The following is a 25,529-nucleotide window of genomic DNA, read 5'->3' on the forward strand; positions in this document are numbered from 1 at the left end:
CTCTATGAAATTCCACATCTTGGGTATTAATATCCCATACGTCACTAGCTCATGTACTATTTCCAATTACATGAAAGAAAACATAATTTATGTAAGAACTTACCTGATAAATTAATTTCTTTCATATTGGCAAGAGTCCATGAGATCCCCCCTTTTTATGGTGGTTAAGTTTTTTTTGTATAAAGCCCAATTATATTTCCAGTTCCTTTTTTTTATGCTTTTTACTCCTTTTTCTATCACCCCACTACTTGGCTATTCGTTAAACTGAATTGTGGGTGTGGAGATGGGTGTATTTATAGGCATTTTGAGGTTTGGGAAACTTTGTCCCTCCTGGTAGGATTGTATATCCCATACATCACTAGCTCATGGACTCTTGCCAATTTGAAAGAAATTAATTTAACAGGTAAGTTCTTACATAAATTATATTTATGGGGGAAAGCGTGCATGACCACGTCAAAGTAGCCCTTGGCTTTTGTGCGGTATGGAGCTTAACACCTCCATATTGCACGTACAAGGAGACTTTTTAGTAACTCGCAATGGCAGCGCTATGAAGAGTGAAATAACATTTGTTGCATTCTTTTTGTACCCTGTTTAGCGCAAAACTCGTAATCTAGGTGCATGTGTCTTTCACTCATATCTAGGATCTTGCATATTGACACAAACAGCCCCCAAGCTAAAATGTGCCTTTCTTAAATAGTTTGAGAACACCCAGTAATGGTGAGACACCTTAAATAATCATTGTGCCCTATGTAGCTTGAACTATATGAATTAAGAAAACTGTTTGAGCAACTATTTTTTTTTGTATGGGTGCACCTGGGAGAAGGGGTATTGATCAATCATAGTCTCTGTAAGGATGTTAACACCCGACCTTGCTTTCGGAAAATACATCAGCATACTCTTGGTAGAATTCTGGTGTTTGAGTCTTGCTTATGGTTGTAAAGCTTATAGTTAAAATAGTATTGGCAGGTTGAAGTAATTAATGACCCCTGCACTCCATACCCCAAGAGATAAGTTCCCCTAAGGACTGATTAGCCAAACAATATAGCGCCTCCCCTTCCTTCATCTTTTTTGGCCCCAAATGGCATGAATGAATTAACACATAGATTTGGTCAAACAATTATTTGTTTTTTATCCAATTCATCTAATAATGTATTTGGCTGTTCATGTATCTGATGGCTCAATGAATCAGCATACATTTGTACACATTTATATTAATCTAAAGCTGAATGCACATCTGTAACTGATATTGTACTGTCACTGCAGGGGGCGGCATTGCACCAGCAGTTCACAAGAACTGCTGGTGCAATGATAAATGCCGACAGTGTATGCTATCAGCATTTATTGATGTGCAGCGGATATGATACGCTACTTCGTATCATGTCCGCTCACACATTGATAAATATGCCCCTATGGGTATTTTTGGAGATAAATCATTTGATACATTTTGTAAAAGATTTTGTATAAAACACAATTGGGTCAATCCCTTACCTTCATAAAAACATATCTATTGATTTTCTACAGAAAATCATAATTAAAGTCTATGGGTATTTGTGTAGAAGATAAATCATTCAATAAACATTTTGAAAGGATCATGATCAACCTCTTTAGATAGGATGGAATCCATTTCAGACCCAGATAACAGTGAGGAAGACAATTTAAGGGACCTTCTTAAGAATTTTAATTTGGAAGAAACTGCAGGTAAAGGATTAGGGTAAGAAAATTAGCTTGTGGAGTGCTGTCTTTATTATCATGGAATCCAAAACAGGAGAAGGCTACATTGAAGAAAATAGTTTAGGGAACTTCCTACAGACTTGGGTATTAAAGATGCTGTAAATGTAGGATTAGGGTAAGGAAAATCAATTTGGTGGAGTGTTATATTTTATGTTGCATCGTAAATTGTTTTATGGGTTCTTATAGTTTTTTTTTGGGGGGGGGCGTTGTATGCTAGAGTCTTGCTCTGAAGAGGTCCTTTATGTAGCTTGGAGTTAAATATGTGATTACTATTGTAGACAGTCAGGCAATAGGAAATTTAAATTGCACATTTACGGTTATAATTACATTAAACAAGTAGTTTCGGAAACTGGAATCTGTTTTTTATTTCTGTCAGCTGTTATTGCTACAAATTGATCAGAAGCCCCTTAGTTGTGTATCACAATTGCTGGGCATAGGGATCCACTATTTGTGACATATAGATAACATGCACTCTGTGTGAGCACTATTTCATAGAACAAAAGCTATTCTGCTTTGCAAAATGCCTGTCTGTGATGGAGTGTACTGTTAAGAATCTGTTACATATATGACAGAAGATATGTTAAGGATGCAGAATAGTTATTAATTATTTATTTATTTATTTACAAGTAGCAGAAAACTGTAAGTACTGTGTTTGATTATTCCAACATGGAATTATTTTCTTACTTTAGAACCTAGATATATGTTTTTTGGAGTAACATATAAAAAGTATTTTTTTTTGCTTTGTATCACCTAGATTACAAATTTTGCGTTGCGGCTTTTAGTGTAAAAGCAGTAATGCAATATTGGGAGTCGTGTCGGTATAAATATACCGCAAGCATTTTAGCTTGTAACGCAACGTCAATCTCGCACTCAAAAAAATGACGTTTTTGCGTGGGATTTCCATAGTGCCGGTATTACAGGTTGTGCAGTGAGGCTAAAATGCTTGCGTTACAGCCTATACCGACACGATCCATACCGTCATCTGAGAGCAGTATTTATGGATTTTGTGTAACAAAAATGTTTCACAAAACTTAAAGCTAAAATGTTACAAAGTACATTAACACCCATAAACTACCTATTAACCCCTAAACCACCGCCCTCCCGCATCACAAATAGTAAATTAAACCTATTAACCCAAATCTGCCACCCAACCACATTGCAACTATTCAATAAAGTTATTAACCCCTAATCTGCCGCCCACCCACATCCCCAACACTATTTAAATATATTAACCCCCTAATCCGCCGCTCCCCAATATCGCTGATTTGAACAGTCAATAGGATTTCAGTATCTCTCATCCTATTGGCTGATTTGAATTGAAAGAATCAAATCAGCCAAAAGGAATGCAAGGTATGCCATTTTAAAACAGCTACCTTGCATTCAACTTCAGTGTACGGCGGCGACCCTATGAAGAGGATGCTCCACGAAGGATTTCTTCGACTTCCAGGATGGCTCCGCTCCGCACCGGCGGGATGAAGATAGAAGACACCCCCGGGATGGATGAAGACCTCGCCGCCTGGATGAAGACCTCGCCGTCTGGATGGAGATGGATGTCCGGACTTCAGGACCCGTGAGTAGATATTCTGGGGTTAGTGTTAGTTTTTTTTTTTAAAAATGTGGGTGTTTTTTTTTTTTTTTTAGATTAGGACTTTGGGCTTTGAAAAAGAGCTAAATACCCTTTTAAGGACAATGCCCATACAAATGCCTCTTTAGAGGCAATGGGTAGCTTAGGTTTTTTTTTAGAGTTAGGTTTTATATTTTGGGGGGTTGTTGATTTCTTTAGGGCAATGCCCTACAAAATGCCCTTTTAAATACTATTGGTAGTTTTTTGTAGGCTAGGGGGTGTTTTTATTGGGGGGGGGGCTTTTTTATTTTTATAGGGCTATTAGATTAGGTGTAATTGTTTTCATTTTTGATAATTTTGTTTCTTTTTTTATATCTTAGTGTTTTTTATTTTTTGGGATTTTAGTTTTAATTATTTTTGGTAAACTTAGATTTTTTAAATTTTCCATAGGATTAGTTTTTTTAGTTGTAATTTAGATTTTTTTTTTTTTTTTTTTAGTGTTAGGTTTTTTTAAATTTGTAATTTAGATATTTTAATTGGTAGTTTTTTTTACTTTATTAGATTAGTTATGTTAGTTAATTTATAGTTTAATGATAGGTTTATATTTATTTCACAGGTAAGTTTTTATTTATTTAAATAGAGTTATATTGTAATTTTAATTTAAAGTTAGGGGGGTGTTAGGGTTAGGGGTTAATAGTTGAATTTAGCGTTTTGCGATGTGGGGGGCCGGCGGTTTAGGGGTTAATAGGTTTATTTAGTGGCGGAGATGTGGGAGGCCGGAGGTTTAGGGGTTAATACCTTTATTATAGTGGTGGCAATGTAGGGAAGCGGTGGAATAGGGGTTAATAACTTTTATTAGTGGCAGCGATTTTGGGAGCGGCAGATTAGGGGTTAATAACTTTATTTAGGTGTCGGCAATGTCGGGAGCGGTGGATTAGGAGTTTTTTGACTTGGGGTTTATGTTAGGGTGTTAGGTTTAAACGTAACTTTTTTTTCCCCATAGACATCAATGGGGCTGCGTTACGGAGATTTTGTATTCCGCGCTTCAGGTGTTTTTTTTCTAACACTCTCTCCCCATTAATTAAGCGCGCACGAGCACTTCAAAGCAGCCCTTGGCTTTTGTGCGGTATGTAGCTTAACACCACCATATCGCATGCACAAGGAGGCTTTTTAGTAACTCGTAATGGCAGAGCTATGGAGAGTGAAATAATGTAACATTTGTTGTGTTCGTTTTGTACCCTATTTAGCACAAAACTCATAATCTAAGTGCATGTGTCTTTCATTCATATCTAGGATCTTGCATATTGATACAAACAGCTCCCAAGCTAAAATGTGCCTTTCTAAAATAGTTAAGTGAACTCCCAGTAATGATGAGACACCTTAAATAATCATTGTTCCCTATGTAGCTTGAACTCTATGAATTAAGAAAACAGTTTGAGCAACTATTTAAAAACTTATGATGTTGTATAGAACATTAATACATAATTTGGGTGCATTAAAACTGTAATTTGGCCATTTGATGTTAAAATTTGCAGAGTAAGTGACTCAACAATCTAAAGTATATATAATTCCAGTTAGTAACTGATTTATCTCCAAAAATCCAAATATACTTTAATGATGCTTTTCTGTAGAAAATCATTAGTTAGGTTTTCTAAAGGCTTGGATAGAATCGTATTGTTCGTTGCTAGCAATGTGTATAATTATGTATGAACTTTATTTTAACCTTAAAGGGACAGTCTATTTGAAAATATTTATTGTTTAAAAAGATAAATAATCCCTTTATTACCCTTCCCCAGTTTCGCATAACCAACACGGTTATATTAATATACTTTTTACCTCTGTGATTATTTTGTATCTAAGTTCTGCAGACTGCCTCTTTTTTTAAGTTCTTTTGACAGACTTGCATTTTAGCCAATCAGTGCTGACTCAATTAAAACCACGGTAGTGAGCACAATGTTATCTATATGACACACATGAACTAGCACTGTCTAACTGGGAAACTGTCAATAACTGGGAAACTGTCTAACTGCGATAATAGGGCAGCCATGACGGTCTTAGAAATTAGCATATGAGCCTACCTAGGTTTAGCTTTCAAAAAGAATACCAAGAGAACATAGCAAATTTGATGTCAATTGGAAAGTTGTTTAAAATTGCATGCCCTATCAAAATCATAAAAGTTTAATTTTGACTTGACTGTCCTTTTAACAGCACATTAATTTGTCTTCATTCCATAAGTATAATCTCTGCTAACTGAAAGGAACACTAAAGTTAATCTTTCATGATTCAGATATGCCATGCAGTTTAATGATACTTTAAAATTCACTTCCATTATTAAATTGTGCAAAGTCTTTTTATTACTGAGTATGAGTTCAGTTATACAAATATTAGTGTGTGATTGGCTGATGGCTGTCACATGATACAAGGGAGCTGGTAAATTTTGAAATTTGACAGAAAAAAAATCTAATGCTCAATTAAAATTGAGAGTAAGGGGTATTGTATGTTTATTGTGCGATTTTGCTGTATTTAATGATTATTTAATAGTTAATACAATATGCAGATACCTGAGCAGATCACAGAAGAATCTTCAGAAGAACTACAGTCATGAGATCCCCAGCCATTGTGCGGGCACTGCCAAATATAGTTTTCATATCCATAACAATTGATACCGTCAAGCAGAATGTAGCCAGAGCCTTGTCCAAAATATGCATTTCCTAAAGCTGCATTTGCATATCCACAATTCAGCTGTCTGCATACAATATTTGCATCATTTATGTCCCAGTTGTCATCACAAACTGTACCCCAGGCATTGTTGTAGAAAATTTCCACACGTCCAGAACAATTATTATATCCACCCACAAGCCGGACAGGGTAGTATCCTAAAATGAACAAGTGCAGATAAATATTACATTTAATTTTTTCAGTTTGCAAAACAAAAATAAAATTCATGTGAAAGAACAAATAATTAGCTCTACTTAACAGATCAAAAATGAAATATGACACTGAGGTTTCAAAACTCCAATATTTAATTGAAAAACAGAACTTTTTTCCTTAGTAGTAAAAACAAGATCTGGGGGCCAATTTATCAAGTGTCTGACGGAAATGATCCGCTGTAGCCAATCAAGTCCGCCAGACATCGCTGAATGCCAACAGCATACGCTGACGGCATTTAACATTGCACAAGCAGTTCTGGTGAACTGCTTGTGCAATACCGACCCCTGCAGATTGGCCGCTAGCAGGGGGTGTCCATCAACCCGATCGTATGAGATTGGGCGGATTGATTTCTGCCTCCTCAACGGAGGTGTATGAGTTAAGGAGCAGCGGTCTTAAGACCACTGCTTCTTAACTCCTGTTTCCGGTGAGCCTGAAGGCTCGCACAGAAACAAGGGTATACGGCCCAATTTGGGCCGTGATAAATCTGCCCATGATGCTGCAAATACTGCTTAGTTGTATCTCCACTTCTCCACTGTAAGACATTTTGTTGTCTCATACAGACACTATTAACTGCTATCTATGATTACGTAGAACTTAGCAAATGTGGATTTAATTAATAATGTAGTGATGTAATTGTATTTCTGCTCTCTATCACTGGTTTGCCATCTATTTTTCATTTATAAGTATATGGAATTCTGTGTACACTAATAAAATTGCATTACATTCTGTAACTGCATAAACAGTTAAATGAAAATAAACTTCAAAATTATATGGACAGGAAATAATTTATAATAGGTTGATTGTCTCTTCTGTTGCCTATGTCCTATCGAAAAGAGCTTCCTTGTCGAGATTTGCTACCTCGACCTTGAGCATTCTCACAATTTCGTAATCGATTACATAATTGTGTGCATGCACAGATTACAGGTAGCAAATCTCGACGACTGCTTGTTCTGTCGAAAAGAGCTAACTTCTCTGTAACTGCTGGTGGAGGAGTTATAAGTCACACTAAGTTCAGTTTATGCATTGTTAATCAAAAATATATACACTGCACTGTAATTCCCCCATCTTCACTATTTTTTTGCCTCTGTCTGGAGGGTTCAAGGGCAAATCTCGAGAAGGTAGCTCTTTTTGACAGAACACCTAAACCTAATAATTAGGGGAAACAACTGTTACAATTTTAAAAACAACCTGAAGTATGTTTGTTTGTTTTTTCAAAGAGAAATATGGACTTAGAAAAGTAACTATTGTGTCCTCTTTTGCTCTCAAACACTTTCCCTACACTTCCACTTCATCTTGGAAATGCATAAAACCATGTGTAGTGATCATACAGGAATTATCTCTACTTTTCTACTTTTATAGCCAGTCATGTAAAATATATATTAAAGGGACAGTCAACACCAAAATTGTTATTGTTTAAAAAGATAGACACCGCCTTTACTACCCATTCCCCAGATTTTCACAACCAACATTTTTATATTAATATACTTTATAACATTTAAACCTCTAAATTACTGCTATTTTATTATCACAAGAGACTGCTAGTTGATGTGGGCCATATTGATAACATTGTGCTCATGCCCGATAAGTTATTTAGGAGTCAGCACAACACAGCACTAATTGGCTAAAATGAGAGTTAATAGATAATAAATAAAGTCATGTGATCAGGGGGCTGTCAGAAGATGCTTAGATACAAGGTAATCACAATGGTAAAAAGTATATTAATATAACTGTGTTGGTTATTTTAAACTGGGTAATGGGTAATAAAGGGATTATATATATTTCAAAACAATAACAATTCTGGTGTAAACGGTCCCTTTAAAAAGTAACTTCATCAAATACTGAAAAAGTCATATTGTTTAATTGCTTTAAAGTATTTTTCCAACTCTCAATCTCTGTCTCTATTTATAGCATGGAAGCCAACATTACTTCCATGATTATTATGGTAAGGGAACCAGTTTATCTTAAAATTCATAGCGTTTTCCCTAAATGAAGCTCTGAAAGTATTCTTACATCACTGAGCTTCACAATGTTTCCAAAGCTTTAGTAAAGTTGAATTTTCCAAATTCCAATAATTGTTTCATTACAGTGAGGTAGTATTAACTAGCTGTGATTAGTGTTTAACAGTTAATTTGCCAGTAGAAGAGCCATGGAGTTAGATTTATTAAGCAGCGGATGCTGCTTTCTACGCTCGAGGTTCCTGGCTCACCGAAAACCTAAGTTAAGAAGAAGCAGTCATAAGACCGCTGCTCCTTAACTTGTCCACCACCTTTTAGGTGCAGGTGGCGGCATTGCACAAGTATTTCACAAAAAATGCTTGTGCAGTGATAAATGCCGACAGTGAATCATGTCCGCCCAGCATTTGATAAATCTACCCCATAATGTGCAATTATTTACATAGAGATAGTCATGATGGTTATTACCTGGAAATGTTGTTTGATTAACTGTAGAAATAAAAAATACAATTTGTTAGCATATGGATAATCAATATGGATAATCATTAGGAGATTTTGCCGCATAAAAAGTAATGGAAAAAATAATATAAGCATATAAATTTACAAACTGAAGCTAATATTGCAATAAGGTGACATAGATGTAATGTGTATACTGTGTTTTTAAATAATGCAGATAGTGAATGTTGTCTTTAATGACATTATTTATGTTTTATTCCACTGCTGGAATGTCAATGTCCAATTGTCTTTATCAGCCAGTGAGCAATCTGCCTTTAGGGATGTGTTGTGCACAAACATGCACTTCCCTCAGCATTTTACACAGGTTAGTTTCTTGTTAAAATATTTCTACATGTTTAATTTTTGCTGCCCTTTCATACGAATGATAAAATATATTTTAAATTAAGGAAGTTTAAAATGAATTGCATTGAATTAAAAGTATTACCTGAACGTGTTGGAAAATTAACTGCTGAAAGAGAATACAAAGTGTTAGTATCAGGCAATCAATTATATATATATATACACTAGTCCTAAAGCCCGTGAACATGGGCCATTTTTTGCAGTACAGCGGTCCCACCCTTTGCTCTCTCTCTCTCTGTCCCATTCTCTTTTGTGTTCTCTCTCTTTGTCCCCCTCTCTTTTATGCTCTCCCCCTCTCTTTTAAGCTCTCTCTCCCCCTCTCTTTTGTGCTCTCTCTCCCCCCTCTCTTTTGTGTTCTCTCTCCCCCCTCCCTTTTGTGCTCTCTCTCCCCCCTCTCTTTTGTACTCTCTCTCCCCCTCTCTTTTGTGTTCTCTCTCCCCCCTCTCTTTTGTGCTCTCTCTCCCCTCTCTTTTGTGCTCTCTCTTCCCTCTCTCTTTTGTGCTCTTATTCTCCCCCCTCTCTTTCGTGCTCTTTTTCTCCCTCACTCTCTTTTGTGCTCTTTCTGACCCCTTTCTTGTGTGCTCTTTCTGATCCCTCTCTTTTGTGTACTTTCTCCCCCCTCTTTTGCTCTCTCTCGCCCCTCTCTTTTGCTCTGTCTCCCCCTTCTTTTACGCACTCTCTCTACAGATCACGCCTGCCACACCCCAGCCCTGCCCACTCTACCTGGCCCTGCCCACTCCCCCTGGACAGCAGATCAGGACGGTTAGGTTGTGTAAGGCCAGGTGTGTTTGTCTTCACGCTGTCTCTACTGCGCATTACAGCTTCGGACAAACACACTTTTATATTAGAGGATATATATATATATATATATATATATATACACAAAGAACTACATAAAGAATTCCACTACATGTGCACCATCGGCTTAGTGCTCAAGCAATATCTGATGCACCAATAGAAGTCGACTATGTGATGGATTTAGTGGACCCATCCTTTCCAAGATGCAGATGTAAGCACGCGCTAGATGTTTCCCTTGAGTGATAAAGAAAATGCTGGACTGGTATTATGAGCACAAAAATAGAAGCGTTATGGATATGTTTCTTCTTAAAATATTTATATGTGTTTAATTATTGACCTTTAATATGCATGATACAAATATTTAAAATAAAAGCAGTTTAATACCAATGGCATTAAACAAAATTTTTTACCTGGACGTGATGTAGAATTAACTGCTGAAAGAGAATATAAAGTTTTAGTATATGGTCGATCAATAATATATTTAAAATACCAATTACAGGGGTCAATCACATTCCTGTAGAATGCAGCTACATAACTAGCGTTTTAAGCTTGCTCTCATGAGTCTGAAATGCTGGAGCTCTGAGGCTGCTTTGCAGATTAAAGGTACACTTAACCCAATTTTTTTCTTTCATTATCCAGATAGATCATGCAATTTTAAGCAACTTTATAATTTACTCCTATTATTAATTTGTCTTTGTTTTCTTGCTATCTTTCTTTGAAAAATAAGGCATCTAAGCTATTTTTTTTGTTCAGACCCTGGACAGCACTTGTTTATTGGTGGGTGAATTTATCCACCAGTCAACAAGAACAACCCAGGTTGTTCACCAAATATGGACCGGCATTTAAACTTACATTCTTGCTTTTCAAATAAAGATACCAAGAGAATGAAGACATTTTGATAATAGGAGTAAATTAGAAAGTTGTTTAAAATTGCCTGCTCTATCTGAATCACAAAAGAAAAATTTGGGTTCAGTACTCCCTTTAATAAATAGAGTCCTAACAGAACTATATAGAGAACTCCATTACTTGCGCGCCAGCGGCTTAGTGCAAAATTGGCTTAACGCGCAAGTAATATTTCACTTTGGGCCTGATGATTTAAAGCTCTCCACTTAGGCAAGATTATCTAAGGCATCTCTGCAATACAGCGAGGTCCCTAAAAAAATGTAAAAAATCTAAATTTATCTTGAGAGATCTTTATTTCACTATGCTGAGTTCTGTATGTGAAGGAGAGATTCCTACTTTACAATATATAGTCTAAACTATTTTGTGTGATTTCTCTCCATGCTGGAGAGCTTTTGATCGTCAGACCCATTACGTTTACTGGCCACCCCCATAGAAGTCTATTATGTGAGGGATTTAGCAGACCTGTGCTATCCAACATGCATACACTATGTCTACCCTTGAGAGATAAACAATAACTTCCGACTGGCATTACGAGTACAAAAATAGAAGTACTATGGATAGCACTAATATTTTTTCACTACACTTATATTCTATGGGGAATATTTATCAAGCTCCGTATGCCCCTTGTTTTCTAAAGACCTCTGCTCAATAACTTGTCTGCCTGCAGACAGAAATCAACCTGATTGAATACGATCGGGTTGATTGACACCCCCTGCTAGTGGCCTATTGGCCGCAAATCTGCAGGGGGTGGCATTGCACCAGCCGTTCACAAGAACTGCTGGTGCAATGATAAATGCAGACAGCGTATGCTTTCGGCATTTATTGATGTGTGGTGGACATGATACGCTACTTCGTATCATGTCCGCTCGTACATTAATAAATATACCGCTAAGGCTTTATGTATTTTACTGGTAAAAATTAGGCTTCCAGTGGGGGATGGGGGGTGGAAGAGAGCTCAGCCCTTTTTAAAAGGTGTTTTACATAAACTTTAAATACAATGAACTCTTATCTGCTGCTTGATTGAGTACACTGTCTCCTTAATAAATATAACGATAGTACACATTAATAAATATAAGTAGACTTCTATGGGGCGTGCTAAAAAAACCTACTTGTTATCGCTTGTGCGCTTACCCGACACTGCGCTAGACCAACTATGCTAAACCCGAAGGTGCATTAGGAATACTTTAAATACCTATGTTCTTCACATAGAAGAAAATGTTATTTTAATTTAAAAAGAAATATATCTGAATATTTTTTTTGTAAAATATGTATCTATATCTATCTATATAAATATATACATATTATGAAACAAACGCACCAACTAAGAAAACAAAACAAATACTATTGAAATTCAGGAATATGCATTTGTTTCCTTTAAATTAAAGGGACACTGAACCCAAATTTTTTCTTTTGTGATTCAGATAGAGCATGCAATTTTAAGCAAATTTCTAATTTACACCTAGGGCTCTATTTAACAACCTCCGTATGGAGCTTGATGGCCCCTGTTTCTGGCGAGTCTTCAGACTCGCCAGAAACAGCAGTTATGAAGCATCGGTTGCAAAGACCGCAGCTCCATAACCTGTCCGCCTGCTGTGAGCAGGCGGACACACATCGCCACAATACAACCCGATCGAGTACGATCGGTTTGATTGACACCCCGAGTCTGCAGGGGGTGGCGTTGCACCAGCAGCTCTTATGAGCATTGTTAATAAAACATATACAGTATACACTGCACTGTAATTCACCATCTTCACTATTTTTTTGCCTCTGCCTGGGGGATTCAAGGGCAAATCTCGAGAAGGTAGCTCTTTTTGACAGAACACCTGAACCTAATAATTAGGGGAAACAATTGTTACAATTTTGAAACAACCTAAGGTATGTTTGTTTGTTTTTTCAAAGAGACGTAACTATTGTGTCCTCTTTTGCTCTCAAACGCTTTCCCTACACTTCTACTTCATATTGGAAATGCATAAAACCATGTGTAGTAATCATACAGGAATTATCTCTACTTTTCTAGTTTTAAAGCCAGTCATGTAAAATATATATTAAAGGGACAGTCAACACCAAAATTGTTATTGTTTAAAAAGATAGATAATGCCTTTACTACCCATTCCCCAGATTTGCACAGCCAATATTTTTATATTAAAGGGCCACTGTAAGTAAATATTTTCTATGCCTGTTACTAACTAACTACCCCAAATACGCTTTTTATCAATAGCATTTCATTAACATATCTCTACCGTATATCTATTAAAGTTTAATGTTTTAATTTGTCATTTCTTGTACTATACATCACGCTAGACTTACCATTATTATTGTGGGTTAGAGTGCTACATAAGTAGTGTACATCTTTTTGCAACTGCCTTTGGTTGTATTTGTAAATACTTGTTTATGTACACAGCACCTAAGTGCCACCATTATTGTGAATAAGGCCAATCTTATACTATTATCAGCCCACCCATCGATATCTTCAGTAGTGACATCACACTTTCTCTCTCTTTTTTGAAACAGTGAATCATGTCCGCCCAGCATTTGATAAATCTACCCCATAATGTGCAATCATTTACATAGAGATAGTCATAATGATTATTACCTGGAAATGTTGTTTGATTAACTGTAGAAATAAAAAAAAATACAATTGTTAGAATATGGATAATCAATGTGGATAATCATTAGGGGATTTTGCTGCATAAAAAGTAATGGAAAAAAATAATATAAGCATATAAATTTACAAACTGAAGCTAATATTGCAATAAGTGACATAGATGTAATGTGTATACTGTGTTTTTAAATAATGCAGATAGTGAATGTTGTCTTTAATGACATTGTTTATGTTTTATTCCACTGCTGGAATGTCAATGTCCAATTGTCTTTATCAGCCAGTGAGCAATCTGCCTTTAGGGATGTGTTGTGCACAAACATGCACTTCCCTCAGCATTTTACACAGGTTAGTTTCTTGTTAAAATATTTCTACATGTTTAATTTTTGTTGCCCTTTCATACGGATGATAAAATATATTTTAAATTAAGGAAGTTTAAAATGAATGACATTGAATTAAAAGTATTACCTGAACGTGTTGTAAAATTAACTGCTGAAAGAGAATACAAAGTGTTAGTATCCGGCAATCAATTATATATATATATGTGGACTGGTATTATGAGAACAAAAATAGATATGGATATGTTTCTTCTTAAAATATTTATATGTGAAACTTTTAGAGACTTCTATTCTGACCTATATAACTTGGCATCTACTGCACATCAAGACCTCATCTTAATCTGTGACGGAGATCCGCTCTTTTCTAGCGACTCTCGACCTCCCTCAACTTGCTCAAGAGGCCGCCCAAGACCTCATAATCCCACTCTCCATAGAAGAAGTACAAAAGAGTATTAAAGAACTTAAGTTAGCAAAATCCCCTGGTACGGATGGTTTTATTGCTCAATTCTATAAAACCTTTGAGCCCCAAATCACACCCATTCTCTGTAGAACCTTTAATGAGGTACAGCATAAGGGCTCCTTCCGTAAAGAATACCTAGAAGCAATAGTCACTACAATTCTGAAACCAGGTAAAGACCCCAAAGAATGTAGCAGTTATCGCCCCATTTCGTTGCTCAACCTGGACACCAAATTAAACGCCAAAATCATTGCTACTCAACTCTCTACAATAATATCCAACATGATGCACCCAGATCAGGTGGGTTTCATCCCTCTCAGAGAAGGACCACTAGACACATACTTAACATACTTACGAGAGCTGGAGAGGAGAATGTCCCCCTTCTTGCCCTGTCGTTGGATGCCGAGAAGGCCTTCAACAGGGTGAGATGGGTGTATCTCTGGGAGACTTTGAGGGCATTCGGACTACCAACCAAATTTATCATTGCTTTACAAGCCCTATGATCTAACCCGACAGCTAGAGTTAAAGGTGTCGGTTTTCAATCTAGACATTTTGAGATCTCCAACTGCATTAGACAGGGCTGTCCCCTCTCACTACTATTATTTGCACTCTCCATAGAACCAGTTGCACAAGCTATTAGATTAGCTCCGGCCATCTCCGGCTTCTCTACTTTAGGCACCCTACTTCTGACCCACCAATTCGAGTCCCTCCCAGCTGTTTTTTGACTCCTTGAGTCCTTTCGTACCCTGAGCCATTATAAATTGAACATAACCAAGACTGAAGCTTTGTCTATTCATATCGCACCCTCTGATCTGGCCCTATTACAGAGATGATTTAAGTTTACTTGGTCTAAAGACTCCATGAAACTCCTTGGAGTACACCTTAGCATGACCCCAGCCACAATTATCACTAAGAACTTTACGGACAGATTACCTGAATGGAAAAATCTCTTTGATTCTTGGAAATATCGAGAGATATCGTAGACAGGGAGGATAGCTGTTGTCAAAATGTCTTATACCCAAATTACTTTACCTGTTCCGATCACTTCCGATTAATGTACCTAGACACATCATTAATAAATTACAGAGCCTCCTAATCTCCTATATTTGGAAGAATAAGAAACCTAGGACCTCCAAGCAGACCCTACAGCGAGATATCTCTAAAGGTGGGCTGAGCCTTCCAAATACTACCAAGCCGCTCACCTAACCCACCTTTTAAGCTGGAGTTACACTTCAAGTGTATCCTCTTGGAGGGCGGTGGAACAGTCTCTCTTGCCACCAGAGCTACAACTATGTGATCTACTCTGGATCCAATAACATTATAGAAAGGAACTAGGGGTGACACATCCTGTGATCACCAACACTCTGCAATATTGGGACCAAATTAGACACGTGCCCACAATTGCCCCTCACCCATCACCGCAAAAAACTATTGTAAGTTCCTTTTTTTGTCTCCCTGACTCCCACATCTCTGCTTGGCGAGAGTTTAATATTCTGTACATCTCGGACCTCTATGACCGTGCCAGAACTCGCATCACAAGATCTCACAACACTTAGCCTGGGATAAAGAACTACATTTTGCAGCTGACACCGACACTTGGCACAGAGAACTATTGTATACTAAAAAAATGCTGCATTGTGCAACATTATGGGAACTCCATTATAAGATCACTGTTCGCTGGCATTTGACCCCTGCTTCCCTCTATAAAATTTACCCTTCCCACTCCCCAATATGTTGGAGAGAATGTGGCCAGGTTGGCACACAGAGTCATATTTGGTGGTCTTGCCCAATAATTACACCTCTTTGGAGGCAGCTCTTTAACATTCTTCATTCACTGGGTATTACTTTGACACTTAGCCCACAAACATGCCTTCTTCATCTAGATTTTCCAGCCATGACAATAGCACAAAAATCGCTCACTATCTACCTGCTGATGTCTATCAAACTTGAAATCGCGAAGGCCTGGAAGCAAAAATCCGCCCCATGATCACCCAAGTCAAAGCAACACTGACCTTTATACAGAAGATGGAGTCCTACTCCTATTCGGTTTTGGACAAGCTAGATACCTACTACGAAATATGGCTACCATGGATTGAAAAATACAACGGTTAAGATCCCTGATATCCATGTACTCTTAAAACCCTTTACACTTCTCATGGATGAGCCCGCTCACCTTTCCTTTTTCCCCTCCCCTTTTTTTTTCTCCCTCTTTCCCCCCCTTCCAAAACTATGAGAGGCGCAGAACTATAAGACATTATAACTTAAACTGAGAAATCACTCCAGTACCCTTGAGCATCCATAATTAGAATTTTCCCGGTACCATTTATATATGCTATTTTCCTTTATATGTATTCATTCTCTCATTATAAGTTATCTTTGCCCAAAGTTTATGATCATAATGTGATTGTTTCAGTATATGTACATCCCTGCGTGGATAATCTGTATTACTTTTGTTGGAACCCAATTTTCTCAATAAAAATAAATTATAAATAAAATATTTATATGTGTTTAATTATTGACCTTTAATATGCATGATACAAATATTTAAAATAAAAGCAGTTTAAAACCAATGGCATTGAATGAAAACTATTACCTGGACGTGATGTAGAATTAACTGCTGAAAGAGAATATAAAGTTTTAGTATATGGTCGATCAATAATATATTTAAAATACCAAATACAGGGGTCAATCACATTCCTGTAGAATGCAGCTACATAACTAGCGTTTTAAGCTTGCTCTAATGAGTCTGAAATACTGGAGCTCTGAAGCTACTTTGCAGATTAAAGGGATACTGAACCCAAATTTTTTCTTTCATTATTCAGATAAAGCATGCAATTTTAAGCAATTTTATAATTTACTCCTATTATTAATTTGTCTTTGTTCTCTTGCTATCTTTCTTTAAAAAATAAGGCATCTAAGCTATTTTTTGGTTCAGACCCTGGGCAGCACTTGTTTATTGGTGGGTGAATTTATCCACCAATCAACAAGAACAACCCAGGTTGTTCACCAAATATGGTCCGGCATTTAAACTTACATTCTTGCTTTTCAAATAAAGATACCGAGAGAATGAAGACATTTTGATAATAGGAGTAAATTAGAAAGTTGCTTAAAATTGCCTGCTCTATCTGAATCATGAAATACATTTTTTTGGGTTCAATACTCCCTTTAATAAATAGAGTCCTAACAGAACTATATAGAGAACTCCATTACTTGCGCGCCAGCGGCTTAGTGCAAAATTGGCTTAACGCGCAAGTAATATTTGACTTTGGGCCTGATGATTTAAAACTCTCCACTTAGGCAAGATGCTCTAAGGCGTCTCAGCAATACAGCGAGGTCCCTAAAAAAATGTAAAAAATCTAAATTTATCTTGAGAGATCTTTATTTCACTATGCTGAGTTCTGTATGTGAAGGAGAGATTCCTACTTTACAATATATAGTCTAAACTATTTTGTGTGATTTCTCTCCATGCTGGAGAGCTTTTGATCGTCAGACCCATTACGTTTACTGGCCACCCCCATAGAAGTCTATTATGTGAGGGATTTAGCAGACCTGTGCTATCCAACATGCATACACTATGTCTACCCTTGAGAGATAAACAATAACTTCCGACTGGCATTACGAGTACAAAAATAGAAGTACTATGGATAGCACTAATATTTTTTCACTACACATAATCTATGGGGAATATTTATTAAGCTCTGTATGCCCCTTGTTTTCTAAAGACCCCTGCTCAGTAACTTGTCTGCCTGCAGACAGAAATCAACCTGATTGAATACGATTGGGTTGATTGTCACCTAATGGCCACAAATCTGCAGGGGGTGGCATTGCACCAGCCGTTCACAAGAACGGCTGGTGCAATGATAAATGCACACAATGTATGCTGTTGGCATTTATCGATGTGCGGTGGACATGATACGCTACTTCGTATCATGTCCGCTCGTACATTAATAAATATACCTCTAAGGCTTTATGTATTTTACTGGTAAAAATTAGGCTTCCAGTGGGGGATGGGGCGTGGAAGAGAGCTCAGCCCTTTTTAAAAGGTGTTTTACATAAACTTTAAATACAATGAACTCTTATCTGCTGCTTGACTGAGTACACTGTCTCCTTAATAAATATAACGATAGTACACATTAATAAATATAAGTAGACTTGTATGGGGCATGCTAAAAAAAACCTACTTGTTATCGCTTGTGCGCTTACCCGACACTGCGCTAGACCAACTATGCTAAACCCAAAGGTGCTTTAGGAATACTTTAAATACCTATGTTCTTCACATATAAGAAAATGTTCTTTTAATTTAAAAAGATATATATCTGAATATTTTTTTGTTAAATATGTATCTATATCTATCTATATAAATATATACATATTATGAAACAAACGCACCAACTAAGAAAACAAAACAAATACTATTGAAATTCAGTAATATGCATTTGTTTCCTTTAAATTAAAGGGAAACTGAACACAAATTATTTATTTCGTGATTCAGATAGAGCATGCAATTTTAAGCAACTTTCTAATTTACACCTATTATCAATTTTTCTTCGTTCTCTTGCTTTCTTTATTTGAAAAAGAAGGCATCTAAGCTATGTGTTTGGTTCAGAACCATGGAAAGCACTTGTTTATTGGTGGGTGAATTTATCCACCAATCAGCAAGAACAACCCAGTTTGTTCACCAAAAATGGGCCGGCATCTAAACTTACATTCTTGCATTTCAAATAAAGATACCAAGAGAATGAACACAATTTGATAATAGGAGTCAATTAGAAAGTTGCTTAAAATTGCATGCTCTATCTGAATCACAAAAGAAAAAATGTGGGTTCAGTGTCCCTTTAACTTTAAAAGGTTAAATACTTACCTGTAGCATCCTGGAGACTACGGAATAGCGCAGCAGACGAATATTAGGGAAACACATTTTTCAAAATATTTGTTCAGAAAGATTCACCTGAAATGAATTATTTGCTACTGCACAAGTCTAGAAATATGTATTTCAAAATAGAAAAACATAGGAATTTCAGGTATTTTTATTAACAGATTAAAACACATTGGCCTAGATTTAGATTTGGGCGGTAGCCGTGAAAACCAGTGTTAGAGGCTCCTAACGCTGGTTTTGGGCTACCGACGGTATTTGGAGTCAGTCAGGAAAAGGTCTAACGCTCACTTTCCAGCCGTGACTTTTCCATACCGCAGATCCCCTTACGTCATTTGCGTATCCTATCTTTTCAATGGGATCTTTCTAACGCCGGTATTTAGAGTCGTGGCTGAAGTGAGCGTTAGAAATCTAACGACAAAACTCCAGCCGAAGAAAAAAGTCAGCAGTTAAGAGCTTTCTGGGCTCTTAACGCCGGTTTATAAAGCTCTTAACTACTGTGCTCTAAAGTACACTAACACCCATAAACTACCTATGTACCCCTAAACCGAGGTCCCCCCACATCGCCTCCACTTGATTAAATTTTTTAACCCCTAATCTGCCGACTGCCACCTATGTTATACTTATGTACCCCTAATCTGCAGCCCCTAACACCGCCGACCCCTATATTATATTTATTGACCCCTAACCTGCCCCACACAACGTCGCCGCCAGCTACCTACAATAATTAACCCCTAATCTGCCGACCGCAAAGCGCCGCCACCTACGTTATCCTTATGTACCCCTAATCTGCTGCCCCTAACACCGCCGACCCCTATATTATATTTATTAACCCCTAACCTGCCCCCCACAATGTCGCCGCCAGCTACCTACAATAATTAACCCCTAATCTGCCGACCGCAAAGCGCCGCCACCTACGTTATCCTTATGTACCCCTAATCTGCTGCCCCTAACACCGCCGACCCCTATATTATATTTATTAACCCCTAATCTGCCCCCCTCAATGTCGCCTCCACCTGCCTACACTTATTAACCCCTAATCTGCCGAGCGGACAGCACCGCTACTATAATAAAGTTATTAACCCCTAATCCGCCTCACTCCCGCCTCAATAACCCTATAATAAATAGTATTAACCCCTAATCTGCCCTCCCTAACATCGCCGACACCTAACTTCAATTATTAACCCCTAATCTGCCGACCGAATCTCGCCGCTACTGTAATAAATGGATTAACCCCTAAAGCTAAGTCTAACCCTAACACTAACACCCCCCTAAGTTAAATATAATTTAAATCTAACGAAATTAATTAACTCTTATTAAATAAATTATTCCTATTTAAAGCTAAATTCTTACCTGTAAAATAAATCCTAATATAGCTACAATATAAATTATAATTATATTATAGCTATTTTAGGATTTATATTTATTTTACAGGTAACTTTGTATTTATTTTAACCAGGTACAATAGCTATTAAATAGTTAAGAACTATTAATAGCTAAAATAGTTAAAATAATTACAAAATTACCTGTAAAATAAATCCTAACCTAAGTTACAATTAAACCTAACACTACACTATCAATAAATTAACACCGAGCTCAATCTGATTGGCTGATCGGATCAGCCAATCGGATTGAACTTGATTCTGATTGGCTGATTCCATCAGCCAATCAGAATTTTCCTACCTTAATTCCGATTGGCTGATAAAATCCTATCAGCCAATCGGAATTCTAGGGACGCCATCTTGGATGACGTCCCTTAAAGGAACCGTCATTCTTCAGTTGGACGTCGCCGGAAGAAGATGGGTCCGCGCTGGAGGTCTTCACGATGGAGCCGGTCCTCATCGGATGAAGATAGAAGATGCCGCTTGGAAGAAGATGGTTGCCGGTCCGGTAAATTTTTTTTATTTTTGTAACTTAGTTCTTTTTTACTTTTTGTACTTTAGTTAGTTTATTTAATTGTATTTATTTGTAGATATTGTATTTAATTCATTTATTGATAGTGTAGTGTTAGGTGTAATTGTAGGTATTTTATTTAATTTATTTATTGATAGTGTAGTGTTAGGTTTAATTGTAACTTAGGTTAGGATTTATTTTACAGGTAATTTTGTAATTATTTTAACTATTTTAGCTATTAAATAGTTCTTAACTATTTAATAGCTATTGTAACCTGGTTAACATAAATACAAAGTTACCTGTAAAATAAATATAAATCCTAAAATAGCTATAATATAATTATAATTTATATTGTAGCTATATTAGGATTTATTTTACAGGTAAGTATTTAGCTTTAAATAGGAATAATTTATTTAATAAGAGTTAATTAATTTCGTTAGATTTAAATTATATTTAACTTAGGGGGGTGTTAGTGTTAGGGTTAGTGAGGCGGATTAGGGGTTAATAACTTTATTATAATAGCGCTCAGGTCCGCTCGGCAGATTAGGGGTTAATAAGTGTAGGCAGGTGGAGGCAGATTAGGGGTACATAGGGATAATGTAAGTAGCGGCGGTTTACGGAGCGGCAGATTAGGGGTTAATAATAATATGCAGGGGTCAGCGATAGCGGGGCGGCAGATTAGGGGTTAATAAGTGTAAGGTTAGGGGTGTTTAGACTCGGGTACATGTTAGAGTGTTAGGTGCAGACGTAGGAAGTGTTTCCCCATAGACAACAATGGGGCTGCGTTAGGAGCTGAACGCGGCTTTTTTGCAGGTGTTAGGTTTTTTTTCAGCTCAAACAGCCCCATTGTTTTCTATGGGGGAATCGTGCACAAGCACGTTTTTGAGGCTGACGGCATCCGTAAGCAACTCTGGTATCGAGAGTTGAAGTTGCGTTAAATATGCTCTACGCTCCTTTTTTGGAGCCTAACGCAGCCATTCTGTGAACTCTCAATACCAGAGTTATTTAAAAGGTGCGGCCAGAAAAAAGCCAGCGTTAGCTACGCGGGTCGTTACCGAAAAAACTCTAAATCTATCCGTAAGAATTTTAATTTGGAAGAAACTGCAGGTAAAGGATTAGGGTAAGAAAATTAGCTTGTGGAGTGCTGTCTTTATTATCATGGAATCCAAAACAGGTGAAGGCTACATTGAAGAAGATACTTTAGGGAACTTTCTACAGACTTGGGTATTAAAGATGCTGTAAATGTAGGATTAGGGTAAGGAAAATCAATTTGGTGGAGTGTTATTTTTTATATTGCATCGTAAATTGTTTTACGGGTTCTTATAGTTTTTTTTTTGGGGCGGGGGGCATTGTATGCTAGAGTCTTGCTCTTAAGAGGTCCTTTATGTAGCTTGGAGTTAAATATGTGATTACCATTGTAGACAGTCAGGCAATAGGAAATTTAAATTGCACATTTACGGTTATGATTACATTGAACAAGGAGTTTCGGAAACTGGAATCTGTTTTTTATTTCTGTCAGCTGTTATTGCTACAAATTGATCAGAAGCCCCTTAGTTGTGTATCACAATTGCTGGACATAGGTATCCACTATTTGTGACATATAGATAACATGCACTCTGTGTGAGCACTATTTCATAGAACAAAAGCTATTCTGCTTTGCAAAATGCCTGTCTGTGATGGAGTGTACTGTTAAGAATCTGTTACATATATGACAGAAGATATGTTAAGGATGCAGAATAGTTATTAATTATTTATTTATTTATTTACAAGTAGCAGAAAACTGTAAGTACTGTGTTTGATTATTCCAACATGGAATTATTTTCTTACTTTAGAACCTAGATATATGTTTTTTGGAGTAACATATAAAAAGTATTATTCAGTGTAAAAGCAGTAATGCAATATTGGGAGTCGTGTCGGTATAGATATACCGCAAGCATTTTAGCTTGTAACGCAACGTCAATCTCGCACTCAAAAAAATGACGTTTTTGCGTGGGATTTCCATAGTGCCGGTATTACAGGTTGTGCAGTGAGGCTAAAATGCTTGCGTTACAGCCTATACCGACACGATCCATACCGTCATCTGAGAGCAGTATTTATGGGTTTTGTGTAACAAAAATGTTTCACAAAACTTAAAACTAAAATGTTACAAAGTACATTAACACCCATAAACTACCTATTAACCCCTAAACCACCGCCCTCCCGCATCGCAAATACTAAATTAAACCTATTAACCCAAATCTGTCACCCAACCACATCGCAACTATTCAATAAAGTTATTAACCCCTAATCTGCCGCCCACCCACACCCCCAACACTATTTAAATATATTAACCCCCTAATCCGCCGCTCCTCAATATTGCTGATTTGAACAGTCAATAGGATTTCAGTATCTCTCATCCTATTGGCTGATTTGAATTTGAAGAATCAAATCAGCCAAAAGGAATGCAAGGTATGCCATTTTAAAACAGCTACCTTGCATTCAACTTCAGTGTACGGCGGGGACCATATGAAGAGGATGCTCCGCGCAGGATTTCTTCGACTTTCAGGATGGCTCCGCTCCAGGCCGGCGGGATGAAGATAGAAGACACCCCCGGGATGGATGAAGCCGTCTGGATGAAGACCTCGCCGTCTGGATGGAGATGGATGTCTGGACTTCAGGACCCGTGAGTAGATATTCTGGGGTTAGTGTTAGTTTTTTTTTTAAAAAAATATGGGTGTTTTTTTTTTTTTTTTTAAGATTAGGACTTTGGGCTTTGAAAAAGAGCTAAATATCCTTTTAAGGACAATGCCCATACAAATGCCCCTTTAGAGGCAATGGGTAGCTTAGGTTTTTTTTAGAGTTAGGTTTTATATTTTGGGGGGTTGTTGGGGGGACTTTGTATTTTTTTTACAGGTAAAAGCTGATTTCTTTAGGGCAATGCCCTACAAAACGCCCTTTTAAATGCTATTGGTAGTTTATTGTAGGCTAGGGGGTGTTTTTATTTAGGGGGGGCTTTTTATTTTTATAGGGCTATTAGATTAGGTGCAATTGTTTTCATTTTTGATAATTTCGTTTATTTTAGTGTTTTTTATTTTTTGGGATTTTAGTTTTAATTATTTTTGGTAAACTTAGATTTTTTAAATTTTCCATAGGATTAGTTTTTTTTAGTTGTAATTTAGATTTTTTTTTTTTTTTTTTAGTGTTAGGTTTTTTTAAATTTGTAATTTAGATATTTTAATTGGTAGATTTTTTACTTTATTAGATTAGTTATGTTAGTTAATTTATAGTTTAATGATAGGTTTATATTTATTTCACAGGTAAGTTTTTATTTATTTAAATAGAGTTATATTGTAATTTTAATTTAAAGTTAGGGGGGGTGTTAGGTTTAGGGGTTAATAGTTGAATTTAGCGTTTTGCAATGTGGGGGGTGGCGGTTTAGGGGTTAATAGGTTTATTTAGTGGCGGAGATGTGGGAGGCCGGAGGTTTAGGGGTTAATACCTTTATTATAGTGGTGGCAATGTAGGGAAGCGGTGGAATAGGGGTTAATTACTTTTATTAGTGGCAGCGATTTTGGGAGCGGCAGATTAGGGGTTAATAACTTTATTTAGGTGTCTGCGATGTCGGGAGCAGTGGATTAGGAATGTTTAGACTTGGGGTTTATGTTAGGGTGTTAGGTTTAAACGTAACTTTTTTTTCACCATAGACATCAATGGGGCTGTGTTACGGAGATTTTGTATTCCGCGCTTCAGGTGGTTTTTTTCTAACACTCTCTCCCCATTATTGTTTATGAGGGAAAGCGTGCACGAGCACGTCAAAGCAGCCCTTGGCTTTTGTGCGGTATGTAGCTTAACACCACCATATCGCATGCACAAGGAGGCTTTTTAGTAACTCGTAATGGCAGAGCTATGGAGAGTGAAATAATGTAACATTTGTTGTGTTCGTTTTGTACCCTATTTAGCACAAAACTCATAATCTAAGTGCATGTGTCTTTCATTCATATCTAGGATCTTGCATATTGATACAAACAGCTCCCAAGCTAAAATGTGCCTTTCTAAAATAGTTTAAGAGATCTCCCAGTAATGATGAGACACCTTAAATAATCATTGTGCCCTATGTAGCTTGAACTCTATGAATTAAGAAAACAGTTTGAGCAACTATTTAAAAAGTAATGATGTTGTATAGAACATTAATACATAATTTGGGTGCATTAAAACTGTAATTTGGCCATTTGATGTTAACATTTGCAGAGAAAGTGACTCAACAATCTAAAGTATATATTATTCCAGTTAGTAACTGATTTATCTCCAAAAATCCAAATATACTTTAATGATGCTTTTCTGTAGAAAATCATTAGTTAGGTTTTCTAAAGGCTTGGATAGAATCGTATTGTTCGTTGCTAGCAATGTGTATAATTATGTATGAACTTTATTTTAACCTTAAAGGGACAGTCTATTTGAAAATGTTTATTGTTTTAAAAAGATAGATAATCCCTTTATTACCCATTTCCCAGTTTCGCATAACCTACACGGTTATATTAATATACTTTTTACCTCTGTGATTATTTTGTATCTAAGCCTCTGCAAACTGCCCCTTTATTTCAGTTCTTTTGACAGACTTGCATTTTAGCCAATCAGTGCTGACTCAATTAAAACCAC

General features: G+C 36.8%; 1 protein-coding gene across 1 annotated transcript in view; it reads right to left on the minus strand.

Moving 5' to 3' along the window:
- LOC128656779 (deleted in malignant brain tumors 1 protein-like) overlaps positions 1-25,529 on the minus strand; it is a 269,497-nt gene that overhangs the window by 177,683 nt on the left and 66,285 nt on the right. The window contains 4 exon segments of the mRNA XM_053710923.1: positions 5,857-6,171; positions 13,328-13,348; positions 13,802-13,825; positions 16,722-16,745. Coding sequence (XP_053566898.1) covers positions 5,857-6,171; positions 13,328-13,348; positions 13,802-13,825; positions 16,722-16,745 — 384 coding nt within the window.

Source organism: Bombina bombina, chromosome 4 (genome assembly GCF_027579735.1).
Source record: "Bombina bombina isolate aBomBom1 chromosome 4, aBomBom1.pri, whole genome shotgun sequence".
Lineage (NCBI taxonomy): Eukaryota > Metazoa > Chordata > Amphibia > Anura > Bombinatoridae > Bombina > Bombina bombina.